Consider the following 13,415-nt stretch of genomic DNA (forward strand, 5'->3'; position numbering starts at 1 on the left):
TGGGGTTTGAAGTGAGCTGGTTTTCTGGAAACTACCCAGGTCACCATGCCAACCAGCCCCCCTTCCACCAATGGGGGAGGGGAGGCTGTGCCCTGTCCATGACCACCCTCCAGGCCTAGCTGTTCTCCCAACCCCCACCCCAACTACCTTCCTGCTCTTCAGCTTCTTTGCAAGCCATGGCTCCCTGGAAAACCCAAGGCAGGTCCTTTTTTTTGGTCTTTTTGCCATTTCTTGGGCTGCTCCCGCAGCACATGGAGGTTCCCAGGCTAGGGGTCTAATCAGAGCAGAGCCACAGCAGGGTGGGATCCGAGCCACATCTGTGACTTACACCATACCTCATGGCAATGATGGATCCTTAATCCACTGAGCAAGGCCAGGGATCGAACCTGCAACCTCATGGTTCGTAGTCAGATTCATTAACCACTGAGCCATGACAGGAACTCCCCAAGGCAGGTCCTTACAGACTTGTGTGTACCCATGGCCTGTAGAGTGGTGACACCCCCCCACCCCCGCCCCCGGTTGTCAACTGAGTGAACTCAGCCAGTGCTCTAACCTTCTGAAGTTAAGACCAGAAGTTCAAAGGGCCAGGGTTGCCCAAGGTGACACACCAAGGACAGATGTCCCCAATGTCTGAGCTCCTGGCAGTGCCTCAGCCTCCTGGTTGAGCTCAGGCCAGGGTGGTTATTACCCCCAGGGTGGGATTAGCTTCATGCCTGGAATTCCCTAGGCTTCAAGTTCTTTCCCAGGAGACAAAGACCTGACCTCCTTGGGCAGGATTAGGACGGTGTGGCTCAAGGGGCCCCCAGCTGGCGAAGGGGGAACAAGCACAGCAGGTTCATGACTCTCTTGGGCACCCCACGTCTGCTCTGAGGATCTGAACCAGGTTGGAGAAGTTCCCGTGGTGGCTCAGTGGTTAACTTATCTGACTAGGAATCATGAGGTTGTGGTTCAATCCCTGGCCTTGCTCAGTGGGCTGATGATTCAGCGTTACCATTAGCTATGGTGTAGGCTGGCAGCTGTAGCTCCAATTAAACCTCCATATGCCAGGGGAGCAGCCCTAGAAAAGGCAAAAAGACAAAAAACAAAACAAACAAAAAAACCAGGTTGGAGCCTGGGTGGGGAAGGCCCCAGCTGACAGCTCATCACAGAAACAGGAGGAGCTGAGGCCTGTGTCTAAGAAAGCAAGCATGGAGTTCTCTGGTGGTCCCAGTTTGATCCCTGGCCTGGGAACTCCCTTAAGTAACAGGTGTGCTGGGAAAAATGGGGGGATGGGTGGGAAAAAGGCAGGAGACATATTTGGGGGGCAAAATGTGTGGCATACAGTGCATCCCAAAGCTCACAGAAGCAGGCTGCCTGATGGCACTGAATAAGCAGGAGCTGCAGGGGTTGGGGGAGACCCTTACCATTCCTAGGATTCCCCTTCTGGAGAACCCAGTGTCACATCTGAAGAAAGGAGGGCCCTCAAAGAGCAGAGAATTTATAACTTGTCTATGCCCTTTTGAGTTCTGCAGGGTGTGCAAAGAAAACAAGTTTATCTTGAGCACCCTGGTTTTCCCAAAAAGTTTTATTTGGGCAGACCTGGGGACAGGGAGGGCCTGCATCTAGAAGAAGGTGTTGGGCCTCTTGGTGGTGAAGCGTGGCTTGTGCTGGCGACGGAGGACCCGGTGGGGTAGCGGGAACTTGATCTTGGAGTCCTGTGAAAAGAAGAGGCTGGTGAGTGAGGGAGGTTGAAGGCTCTTAACCTTGCCTTTCAGGGACCACTGAGGTGTGGCCACCCCCTGCTGGGATCCTGCGTCAAACCCAGTGCCTTTCTGCATCTCTCAAGGCTGGGGGACCTGCCAGGCCCACCTAGCGTTCTGGGGGAGCCCCCTCAGCCCACCCGGGGTCCCAGAGCACTCACGTGGAACTGCTTGACTGCTGGTCGGCGGCACTTGCTGGCTGCAATCTCCTCCACCTTCATGATCTGGATGGAGTGGGCCCGGGCCCGGTGCCGGGCACCCATGTCTCGGTCTGCAGGGAGCAGAGGCGGGCCGGGTGAGTGTCCACTCCAGGTTCTAGTCCCAGAGGGCACTGGTTACCAGGAGTGTAGGATCTCCAGATTCACTTTGAAGGACACGGATGCAGCCCCCCAAAGGCGACGAGGTCCACTTATTGTTAGCACCTTTGTTTAAACCGCTGCTACAAGAAACAGCAGTTCTTGGGTTTAGGTGCTTGGGTTCCGGTCCTGGCAGGTCTGGAGAAACTGGGATTGCTAACGCCAGGTCTCAACACTGGACTGGGGCTGGACTAGGATCTGGGTGGAAGCTGCATCTATACAAGAGGTTGACCTCAAGAGGGAGATTCCAGATGCAGTTTATGGTGGGTGACTGAACCAGCTTGGTGATGACTGGAGGTGCCCTGCCTCCCCATACCATAGGACTAATATCCACCTGCTGCAGTTTCTAGAAAAAAGCATGCTTGGGCATCCTCTCCACTCCTCCTGCTAAGTAAACACCTCCCCGGCCCGCACCTTGACACCATCCCTGGGACTCCCTGCTCCAGAAGCCTCTAGCATTTGCCCTGCCTCTGTCTAATTGGGGAGATATCAGACTGAGCCACGGATGCCTGCCATGGGCATCTAGAAGGAGCCTGTTGCGGGGAAACGATGGCTTACAGCACTGGGTGACAGCGCCGGCTGTGGTCAGGTCCCGGTACTCCCGATACATGTTGTGGGTGCCACTGCGGGAGTCGTAGCGCAACCAGATGCCAAAGTTCTTCACCCGCAGGGGAGACTTCTCAAACACCTGCCAAGGAGAGAAGACCAGCTGAGACAAGAGCAGCAATTGGGCCTCAATCAGGCCCCTACTGTCCCTGACCTCTGCCCCTGCTGCTCCAAAGGACAGTCCAGCCCCAGGCCTCTCTGGCCTGTATTCCAATTCCTACACCTTCAGGCTCTGAGGGGAATCTAGTGTCCACAAGATATCCCCATGGCAACAGGAGTGCAGAGTAGGCCAGGCCTGGATGCTTCCTCCACTGGGGCAAACACAGCTCCAGACTCCTCCCCAACACAACTCTCCTGGGACCATCTGGGCCAGGCGCTCCACAGCATAGTCCCATGGTACAGAGTCCAGCACCCATCGCAGCAAATGTGCCCCAGGCGACAGCACCTCTCCCTGCTTTATAGACAGAGAAGGTCCAGCCTCAGCCAAAGGGTCCCAGCACACCCTCCCTAGGCCTTGGGCTTTCTCATTAGGAAAAGGGCACGGAGGCACCCAAGTCATCCCAACTTATGGCCTGAACAGCATGTGAGAACAGGACCAGGGGTTGTAAAGTCAGCTAACCCTGTGGAGTGACAGATGCCCCAGGAAAAGGTATAAACCCACTCTGGATCCCACTCAGTCTCAGACACCCCATACCTGGCCACAGTAGACTATTTCCCCTGAAGACTTCTTCATCTTCTTCAGCTGAGACACAAAGTACCAGAAGCGGGACTTGGCGACAACATGATTAGGAGCAAAGATTCGCATGCGATAGAGGGGTGGTGTGCGGCATTTCGGGGTGGGCAGGCAGCGCCCCACCACCTTGTACTCTCGCAGCTGAAAGAGAAACAGAGGTGAGGTGGGGCCAGCACCCAAGGCCCAGAGGCAACTGTGGAGACTCACCCTACTCCCTTTCCCAAGCCTGTTGACAACAGGACCAGGTGATAGAGAAGAGCAAGTCCCACGTGAAATCTGGGTGCCTGTGGGTCAAACCACTGGCCGAGCCATTCACAAAGGCAGTGAGAGCAGGGAGGTTTAACCAAGATGCCTGTATGCCCTTTGCCCAGGCTCAGTAAAGTTGGTGGGGTGGGGCTGTTAACACAGAAGAGCCAGGCTGCCTCTTTCCTCCACAGCATCTCTGCAGCTCACATCTTACCAAAAATCCTCTTTTATTCTAGATCCCAGTGACAGTGACCAGCCTAGGATCTCATTGCCAACGCCAGGCAGAACCAGGATCAAGTTCCCTCCCCAACCATGGGCTCCCTGCACTGGCTACCAAGGCATGCACTCCCAAGTGGAAGCTCCCTGTTTACACAGATGCAAAGGTGAAGATGTCTGCCAGGTCCAAAACCTGTGATACAGCAGGAAAAAAGATCCATCTCCACAAATATCATCATTGCACTAACATCAATAGGAAATAGCCCCAAACTTCAAACCTGGTACCACCTTCTACCTCCCAGTCTGACTCATCGGCCTTACGGACCACCACTCATTCAGGAAAAAAAAAATCGATACGGTCAGTTTCTTCTCCAGTGTGGAAAATGGGACTGGAAAGCTAGAAATGACCCACCCGTTCAGTTTCTTCTGAGGGCCTGCACTTTCATCTCGGAGCCATAGCGCCTTCTGATTTTGCCCAGCACTTGCCACAGCGATAAGGCCCCCACTATCCATGTCAGCTCGAACTTACGATTTCCTTCTACTTCTCTCACAGCCATACGGAAAGAAACAGAATACTGCTTGCCTCCTACCACCCTCACCCTCCCGCCACTATATCCACTTCGCTAATGGGGAAACGAAGACTCGAGAAACGGATAAGGTCCCTTGGCGCGTACTCCCACACCGCGCAACGTCCCTTCCCCTGGAAAGCAGACTCGGCGTCCCTGGCCCCCGCGATCCCGGAGCTGGACGGGACCACGCACCAGCCTTCCCACGCGGCTCCCGCAGTGGCCGCCATGTTGGCTGCACCCAGGAGCGGCGGCGCGCGGCTTAACCAGGATGCGCACTCTCAGCATGTCCCATGCGTCCTACCGCGGCCCCCAATTCGGGTCGCGTCGCGTTCCCAGACTCTGTGCCGTACCGCGCTCGCCTTACCGTGCCCGAGGCCTTCATGGCGCTCTCTCCGCGTTCGCCGCCACCTCCGGAAAGGAAGTAGCCGCTCTCGCGCAGCCGCTCACCTTGATTTCGCTGCCGGAAGTCCCTCCCTTTCGAGGCCGGCAGCCCATTGGTTCCTCGACCCCATATCTGCTTTTTCATTGGCTCCGGATCCACCACCCTTTCACAGCATGGCCTCCCTTCGCGGCAAGACTACAACTCCCAAGAGGCAGAGCGGCTTGCCCTCCTGTTCAAGAGCGTCGTAAGGGAGCGTTGTTGCGCGGAGCCTGCCGGGAACTGTAGATAATTCGGTGTGTCTCAGTGGCTGGTTTCCGCTTTCTCTTGCACCGGGTGCTTAGAAGCATAAAACCAGGCCTCGGGTAGTCGCGGTACTTATGATGAGGTCGTAGCGCTTCTTCCCACTCTTCCCGCACCCCCCGCCTCACCCCGGAGCTTTCGAGCCCAGACCTGAGAGTTCTCATCCGCAGAATGGGAATAATACTGGTGTTTTTCTCCTAGAAATGTTACTATAATTAGAGTAAGCCGTGTAAAACGCCAAGCACAGAGCAATCAACAGTTAACAAGCACTGGAATTACCTGGTGGCGCGGTGGGTTAAGGACGTGTTGTCATTGCTGTGGCTCAGATCACTGCTGTGGCGCAGGTTCCATCTCAGCCCGAGAACTTCCACATGCCAGGGTCGCGGCCAAAAAACAAAACCTAAAGAAAACGAAAAACAACTGTTTTTCCATTTCGATGGAATGCTGCTTTTCTTCTTTTCTTCATTTTCTTCTTTCTCTTCTCCTTCGCCTTCCTCTTCTTTTTCTTGTCTGACTTGTGTTTCATAGTAGCAGATTCAAACGCCATCTAATTACTTGGAGTACAGAAAGAGGCTCTCCTGGAAGTGAGACCGAGCTCGGAAAAGGAAAGAGCTCATAACGTCAGGCTGTGAAGGAAAACAAAGAGGAAAGAGAATAAGTTGAAAAGTTTATTTTAGGAGGGCTCTTGGAGGGTGTGACAACTGAACCCAATTAGAATTTTGTTTTTCTTTTTAGGGCCGCACCTGGGGTCCAGCCTACACCACAGCCACAGCAATGCCAGATTCTAACCCCATCTGCTGTGGCAATCCGGATCTTAACTATCACGGAGGGAAGGGAGGGATGGAACCTGCATCCTCATGGATACTAGTTGGATTCTTAACCCGGCTGAGCCACAAGGGAATTCCTACTGAGATATAATTGATACATAACATTGTATTAGTTTCAGGTGTACAACTGAGGATTTGATACATGTATATGTGAAACATCACTATAAGTATAGTTAACACATCTGTTACCTCACAGTTACAATGTTTTTCCTTGTGTTGAGAGCTTTTAAGCTCTCCTCTTAGCAAATTTCAAATTTACAATACAGTATTGTTAATTATAGTCATCATGCTACATATTACATCCCTAGTACTCACTTATCTTGTAACTGGAAGTTTGTACTTTTTGGCTACCTTCACCCATCTCCCCCCACCCCCACCTCTGGCAGCCACCAATCTAGTCTCTGTCTCTTTGAGTTCACTTTTTAAAGATTCAATATATAAATGGAATCTACATGTGGTATTTACACATGAGTAGGGATCATACAGTATCTGTCTTTCTGTGTCTGACTTATTTCACTAAGCACAGTACCCTCAAGATCCATCCATGTTGTTGCAGATGGCAGATCTCCTTTTTAATGCCTGAGTAATTTTCCTTTATATATATAGGTACCCACCGCATTTTTTCTTTCTTCCTTCCTTCCTCTCTTTCTTTCCTTCCTTTTTTTCTGCCTTTTTTTTTTTTTTTTTAAGGACCACTCCTAAGGCATATGGAAGTTGCAGGCTAGGGACTGAATTAGAGCTGCAGCTCTTCAGCTTATGCCACAGCCACAGCAGATCCGAGCCGCATATGGGACCTACCCTGCAGCTTTCAGCAATGCCAGATCCTTAACCCCAAAGTTCAAGTCAGGGATTGAACTTTCATCTTCACGGACACTATTTCAAGTTCATAACCCACTGAGCCATAAGGGGAACTCCTGCAAATATCTTCTTGAGTGAGTGTTTTGTTTCCTTTGGATAAACACACAGAAGAGGAATTGCTGGATCATATGGTAGGTTTTTTTTTGTTTTTTTTTTTTTTTTGTTTTTGTCTTTTTGCCTTTTCTAGGGCTGCTTCCATGGCACATGGAGGTTCCCAGGCTAGGGGTCCAATCGGAGCTGTAGCCACCGGTCTACGCCAGAGCCACAGCAACTTGGGATCCAAGCCGCATCTGTATGGTATTCTATTTTTACTTTTTTGAGAAACCCTCATACTGTTTTCCATTGTGCCTGCGTCGGTTTATGTCCCCACCAACAGTGCAGTAGGGTTCCTTTTTCTCTACATTCTCCCACCAATCCTTATCTCTCTCTCTCTCCTTTTTTAGGGCTGAACCCATGGCATAAGGAAATCCCAGGCTAGGAGTTAAATCAGAGCTGTAGTCACTGGCCACTGCCACAGCTACTGCCACCAGATCTGAGCCACTTCTGCGACCTATAATCACAGCTCACAGCAACACTGGATCCTTAACCCACTGAGAAAGGCCAGGGATTGAACCCATTTCCTTATGGATACTAGCTGGGATGTTACCATTGAGCCACAACAGGAGCTCCTGTTTTTTCGATGCTAGCCATTTTAACAGGTGTGATGGGATATCTCACTGTTTTGTTTTCTTTTTTTGTTTGTTCGTTTTTTGTTTTTTGTTTTTGCTTTTCAGGGCCGCATCCATGGCATATGGAGGTTCCCCTGCTAGGGATACAATTGGAGCTACAGCTGCCAGCCTACACCACAGCCACAGCAATGCCAGATCTGAGCCGTGTTTGTGACCTACACCACAGCCTGTGGCAACACTGGATCCCCAACCCACTGAGCTAGGCTAGGGATCGAACGTGAAACCCCATGGTTCCTAGTCGTATTCATTTCTGCTGAGCCACGACAGGAACTTCTCATTGTGGTTTTGATTTGCATTTCTCTGATGGTTGGTGATGTTGAACCTCTCTTCATGTACCTGTTGGCCATTTGAATGTCTTCTTCTTCAAAAAAAAGTTTGATTCCTCTGTCCAGTTAAAAAATCAGACTGTTTTTTGCTACTGAGTTTTATGAGTTCTTTATATATTTGAGATTTTAATGCCTTATCAGCTAAATGGTTTGCAAATAGTTTCTCCCATTCTGTAGTTTGCCTTTTCATTTTGTTGAAGGCTTCCTTTGCTGTGCAGAAGATTTTTAATTTGATGTCCACTCATTTATTTCTTTACTGCTTTTTGTTGCATGAAGTGACTGTTTTCTTTTTTGGCTGTGTCTGCAGCATGTGTAGGTGTCAGGGCCAGAAACTCAACCCGAGCCACAGCAATGGCAATGCTGGATCCTCAACCTGCTAAGTTAACCGGGAACTCTGAAGTGACTAGCTTCTTCTTTTTCTTTTTTTGCTTTTAGGGCCACACCCTAAAATATGGAGGTTTCCAGGCTAGGGGTTGCACCAGAGCTACAGCTGCCAGCCTTCACCACAGCCACAGCAATGCAGGATCCAAGCTGCATCTGCGACCTACACCACAGCTCACAGCAACACCAGCTCCTCAACGCACTGAGTGAGGCCAGGAATTGAACTTGCAACCTCATGGTTCCTACTCGGATTCATTTCTGCCGGTCCATGGTGGGAACTCTTTAAGTGACTAGCTTCTAATGTAACATTATATCTCCTGTAATGATACCACCTTTAATTATATATATATATGTACATGTGTATATATATAGTCTTTATAGGGCTGCATCCATGACATATGGAAGTTCCCAGGCTGGGCTTGAATCAGAGCTGCAGCTGCCAGCCTATGCCACAGCAACAGCAATGCAGGATCTGATCTGCATCTGCAGCCTACACCGCAGCTCATGGCAATGCTGGATCCTTAACCCACTGAGCGAGGCCAGGGATCAAACCTGCATCTTCATGGGGTGCTAGTCAGATCCTTTTCCACTGAGCCACGATAGGAAGTGTAATGCTTTTTTTTTTTTGGATGTTTTGATGTCTTTATGTGCTGAAGAAGTTGTGAGACCAACATGGGCAGGAGCAGATTAAGTTAGTCAGTGCCTTCCTAGTGGACACTGAGGTTGTGAAAAACTCAAAAACTTGGCGGGAAAATGCAAGACGGAGGAAGGGCAGTCAGCATCTGGCTGCACCCTCCTGGCTCTGCCCATTTTTCTGGGGGAACCAGTGGGCGAGACTCCATCTGAACGACTCTGCCACGAGTATCCACTAGATGGCAGCAGAGCTCCTGCAGATCGTTGCTGGGCCAATAGCCTGGGACTTTGGTGTGGAGTTGGCACAGGTTCAAATGCCACAGAAAGTTTCCTGATGCATCTCTGCTCTGAGCCTCCACCTCTCTATCCTCCCTATGGTAAGGCTAATCATAGTCCCCAGCTTGTAGGCTGGTAGAGAAGTTTAAATGGCAAGTAACTGTTTGGACTAGGGTGGCAAGGGCTCTACCTTTACTGGCTGTGCCTTTCCCTTCCCGATGTGATGGCAAAGCTTTGAACTTTGGTTTCACCCAGGCTGCCAGGAGGGGAAAAGCAGTGGAAAGAGGTCCTGGAGCCCAGGCCACAAATTGAGTCCTGGGAGGGCAGGAGATTTTCCAGAGTAGGGAAAGTAGGAAGGACAGGGGAGAAAAAGAAAAAGGGGAGAAGGACAAAGTGGAGATGGAGGGTCACAAGCAGAGCCCTGGCCTTGGGACCTGGCACTTCTATCTCCAAAGCCTGGGTCAAGGTGACCCTTGCAGCTAGAGAGCAGGGTCGAACACGTGCATGCCTCGTGTGTATATGTGTGTGTGTTCTACCTAATTTTTTTTTTTTTTTGTCTTTTGTCTTTTTAGGGCTGCACCCACAGCATATGGAGGTTCCCAGACTAGGGATCTAATTGTAGCTGCAGCTGCTGACCTACACCACAGCCACAGCATCATGGGTTCCGAGCCAAGTCTTAGACCTACACCACAGCTCATGGCAACGCCAGATCCTCAACCCACTGAATGAGGCCATGGATCAAACCCACAACCTCTTGGTTTCCAGTCGGATTTATTAACCACTGAGCCGCTGACAGGAACACCATACCTAATATTTTTTTAAAAAAGCTCTTTTTGTTGAACATTTTGGTGCTGCCTGGCAAGTGCTGCCATGGTCCCTGCTGCACCCCTGACCCACTTCTTGCTTCTGTGCATCCCTCCCCACTGCCCCCGCCTCAGGTCTTGCTGAAGTCCAAGCTGGATAAGCTGGTCCTGGACCTTGGATCTCAAGCTATGTGATCTTCCGTTTCTGTCATCATCATTCGACCAGGTGCAGCCAAGTTCCTGGTACAGGGTAACTGTGCCTGAGCACCCCAGGCTTTGTTAATCCAGGCTTCTTGGCTGCACCTCAGCTTGGATCACCACATGAACACAAATCTTCCCCTCCTGGGCTGTCACCTTTGGTACTTCCCCATCCTGCCCACCCCCTTCTCCATCTCTGCTAGTGACAGCTCCATAGGGCATGGCTGGCCGGAGTTCTGTTCCTGTCCTTCTGTCCACCAAATGTCCCCAAGCCACCCACTCCCCCATACCCCAAGAGCTACCCTATCCAGGCCCTGCTGTCTGTCCCCAATTGTCCCTGCTCCCAACCCTCATTCATTCATTAATTCATTCCTTCTGGTACCTACTGTGTACCAGGTACTAGGGGCACAGCCATGATGACAACCCAAACTCCTAGGGAAGCTGACAAACTCATGGGGGGAAATGGATAAAAACGATAAATAAGAAAAATAGGGAGCTCCCGTTGTAGCTCAGCAGGTTAAGAACCTTACTAGTATCCATGAGGATGCAGCCTTACTCAGTGGGTTAAGGATCCAGTGTTGCCATGAGCTCTGGTCTAGGTCACAGATGTGGCTGGGATCCTGTGTGTCTGTGGCTGTGAGGCAGCTGCAGCTCCAATTCAACCCCTAGCCTGGGAACTTCCATATGCTGCAGGTTCGTGCCTAAAAAGAAAAAGAAAAAGGTAAAATATGTAAACGAATTCTCTCTCTTTGGCCCATCAGGGCTCCCCAGTACCCTTCCCCAGCAGCAGCCACCAGGGGAACAAGTTGTCATAAACATAAACATCTGTTTCTCTGCAAAGAATCCTCACTGAGGAAATCCTTATGGTCTCCTCTCTTTCTATACAAATTGAAGAAGCTTCCTGCCCAGACAGGTTTGCACCTTGCTTTTTCCTTCACAAAGCATCTGTGTGGTCTTTCCTCACTGTCAGCATTGGGCTGCCTTGTTCCTTTGTATAGCTGCATAATATTCCATGCTAAGAATGGCCATAGTTTATTCAGTGAATCCCCTGTGGCTGGACATCTAGGTTGTTTCCCACTGATTACTAGTAATCAGTGCTTTGATGAATAAATAACCCTATAAGTATCATTTCTGGAAAGCTCTTTCCCTAGAAGGAGCCTTGGGTTTCAGGGCAATTTCTTCAGCTTTGTCTGATCCCCTCCATTGGACTGGGTTATTCCCACCCTTTTTTTTTTGGCCACACCCATGGCCACACTCATGAAATTCCTGGGCCAGAGATCAAATCCGAGTTACACCTATGACCTATAGCACAGCTGTGATAACCCCAGGTCCTTACCCCACTAAGTGACAGTGGGAACTCCCTCATTTCCACTCTTGACAGCAGCAGATGAGAATTTGTTCCTGCAGAACCTCAAGAATGCAATAAGTTCTCACGCATTTCATCTGTGATGGTCTGACCCATGGGAAATTGCCCTTTGTTATTTCTTCCACCCATTCCCCATCTTTTTGGCTTTATTGAAGTATAATTGGAGTCCACAGAATTACACTCATTTATTTTTTTTATTTTTATTTTTTTGTCTTTTTACTATTTCTTGGGCCGCTCCTGAGGCATATGGAGATTCACAGGCTAGGGGTCTAATCGGAGCCGTAGCCACCAGCCTACACCAGAGCCACAGCAACGGGGGATCCGAGCTGCATCTGCAACCTGCACCACAGCTCACGGCAACGCCGGATCGTCAACCCACTGAGCGAGGGCAGGGACCAAACCCACAATCTCATGGTTCCTAGTTGGATTCGTTAACCACTGCGCCACGACGGGAACTCCAGAATTACACTCATTTAAAATGCACATTTGGAGTTCCCATCATGGCTCAGTGGAAACAAATCTGACTAGCATCCATGAGGATGTGGGTTTGATTCCTTGCCTCATTCAGTGGGTTAAGGATCCAGCATTGCCATGAGTTGTGGTATAAGTCATAGACAAGGCTCAGATCTGGTATTGCTGTGGTTGTGGCTGGTGATTGCAGCTCCAAATCACCCCTAGCCTGAGAACTTCCATATGCCACAGGTGCAATCCTAAAAAGACAAGAAAATAAAAATAAAGTTAAATTAAAATCATTGAGTCTAGAAAATGTTTTTTTTTAAATCATTTTGGGGAGTTCCTGTGGTGGCTCAGTGGTAATAAACCCAACTAATATCCATGAAATGTGGGTTTGATCCTTGGCCTTGCTCGGGGGTTAAGGATCTGTCATTGCCATGAGCTGTGGTATAGGTCACAGATGCGGTTCAGATCCCATATTGCAGTGGCCGTGGTATAGGCTGGCAGCTGTAGCTCTGAATCGACCCCTAGCCTGGGAACCTCCACAGGCTGCAGGTGTGACCTTAAAAAGAAAAAAAAAAAAAATCCACAGATAACTTTACAGTTGGTCCTCCCTATCAGAGGTTCCATTGAGTTAACCAACTGCAGATATTGTAGTACTGTAGGATATATTTATTGAAAAAAATCTGTGTATAAGTGGATCCTTGCAGTTCAAACTCATGTTACTCAAGGGTCAACCTTACGTTTAACTGGAATTTCTCCTATTATGAGTGAGGCCGAGTATCTTTTTCTGAGTTTAAGAGCCATTTGTCCTTCATCGTCTATGGTTTCTGGGGTTCACATCCTGTTAAGTCATTGGCATTTTCTCTTTTCTTTTTTTTCTTTTTCTTTTTTTTTTTTTTTTGTCTTTTTTGCCATTTCTAGGGCCGTTCCCGCGGCATATGGAGGTTCCCAGGCTAGGGGTTGAATCGGAGCTGTAGCCACCGGCCTATGCCAGAGCCACAGCAACTCGGGATCCAAGCCATGTCTGCGACCTACACCACAGCTTACAGCAACAGTGAGGCCATTGAGCGAGGCCAGGCATCGAACCTGCAACCTCATGGTTCCTGGTCGGATTTGTTAACCACTGAGCCATGACGGGAACTCCTCATTGGCATTTTCTTATTGTATTCTAGGAATTGCTTCTACAATGAAGATATTTGATCCACGACATGAGTTTACCATTGTTTCCAGTTTCTCTTGTGTATTCTTTGACAGGGTTTGTGGGCTTTTTGCTAGTACAAACTTTGAGAGGTTTGCACCACTCAAGTTTTTGATTTTTTGGGAGGCACATTCTGGGCTCCACCTCCTGGAATCTCCTAATGGAGCCATCACATGTCCCTCTCTGTGGCTGACGGTGCCACCTTTGTCCTGACCCTG

General features: G+C 49.8%; 1 protein-coding gene and 1 non-coding gene across 2 annotated transcripts; both read right to left on the minus strand.

Moving 5' to 3' along the window:
• Window positions 1–1,546: 1,546 nt before the first annotated feature.
• Window positions 1,547–4,883, minus strand: RPL18A (ribosomal protein L18a). Its single transcript, XM_003123511.6, has 5 exons — window positions 4,830–4,883; window positions 3,396–3,575; window positions 2,654–2,783; window positions 1,901–2,010; window positions 1,547–1,694 (listed from the first exon to the last, which is right to left on the minus strand). Exons 1-5 carry the CDS (start codon window positions 4,845–4,847, stop codon window positions 1,602–1,604), a joined length of 531 nt encoding a protein of 176 aa, XP_003123559.4. The 5' UTR covers window positions 4,848–4,883; the 3' UTR covers window positions 1,547–1,601.
• LOC146405439 (small nucleolar RNA SNORA68) lies at window positions 2,082–2,214 on the minus strand. Its single transcript, XR_014839240.1, has one exon. It is a non-coding gene; the product is annotated as a small nucleolar RNA SNORA68 (small nucleolar RNA).
• Window positions 4,884–13,415: the final 8,532 nt, after the last annotated feature.

Source organism: Sus scrofa, chromosome 2 (assembly GCF_054392235.1).
Source record: "Sus scrofa isolate SSC_HxYL_T2T_F1_AM1 chromosome 2, Sscrofa_HxYL_maternal_Yorkshire_Landrace_v2.0, whole genome shotgun sequence".
In the NCBI taxonomy this organism is placed as follows: domain Eukaryota; kingdom Metazoa; phylum Chordata; class Mammalia; order Artiodactyla; family Suidae; genus Sus; species Sus scrofa.

What these genes read in the sequence shown, in the direction of transcription:
- RPL18A (XM_003123511.6), bottom strand. An exon ending in AAATAGTCTACTGTGGCCAG is followed by an intron (nt 2,784 to 3,395) that starts GTATGGGGTGTC and finishes TCTCCTTGGCAG; the next exon opens with GTGTTTGAGAAGTCTCCCCT. An exon ending in CAGCAGTCAAGCAGTTCCAC is followed by an intron (nt 1,695 to 1,900) that starts GTGAGTGCTCTG and finishes TTCTTTTCACAG; the next exon opens with GACTCCAAGATCAAGTTCCC.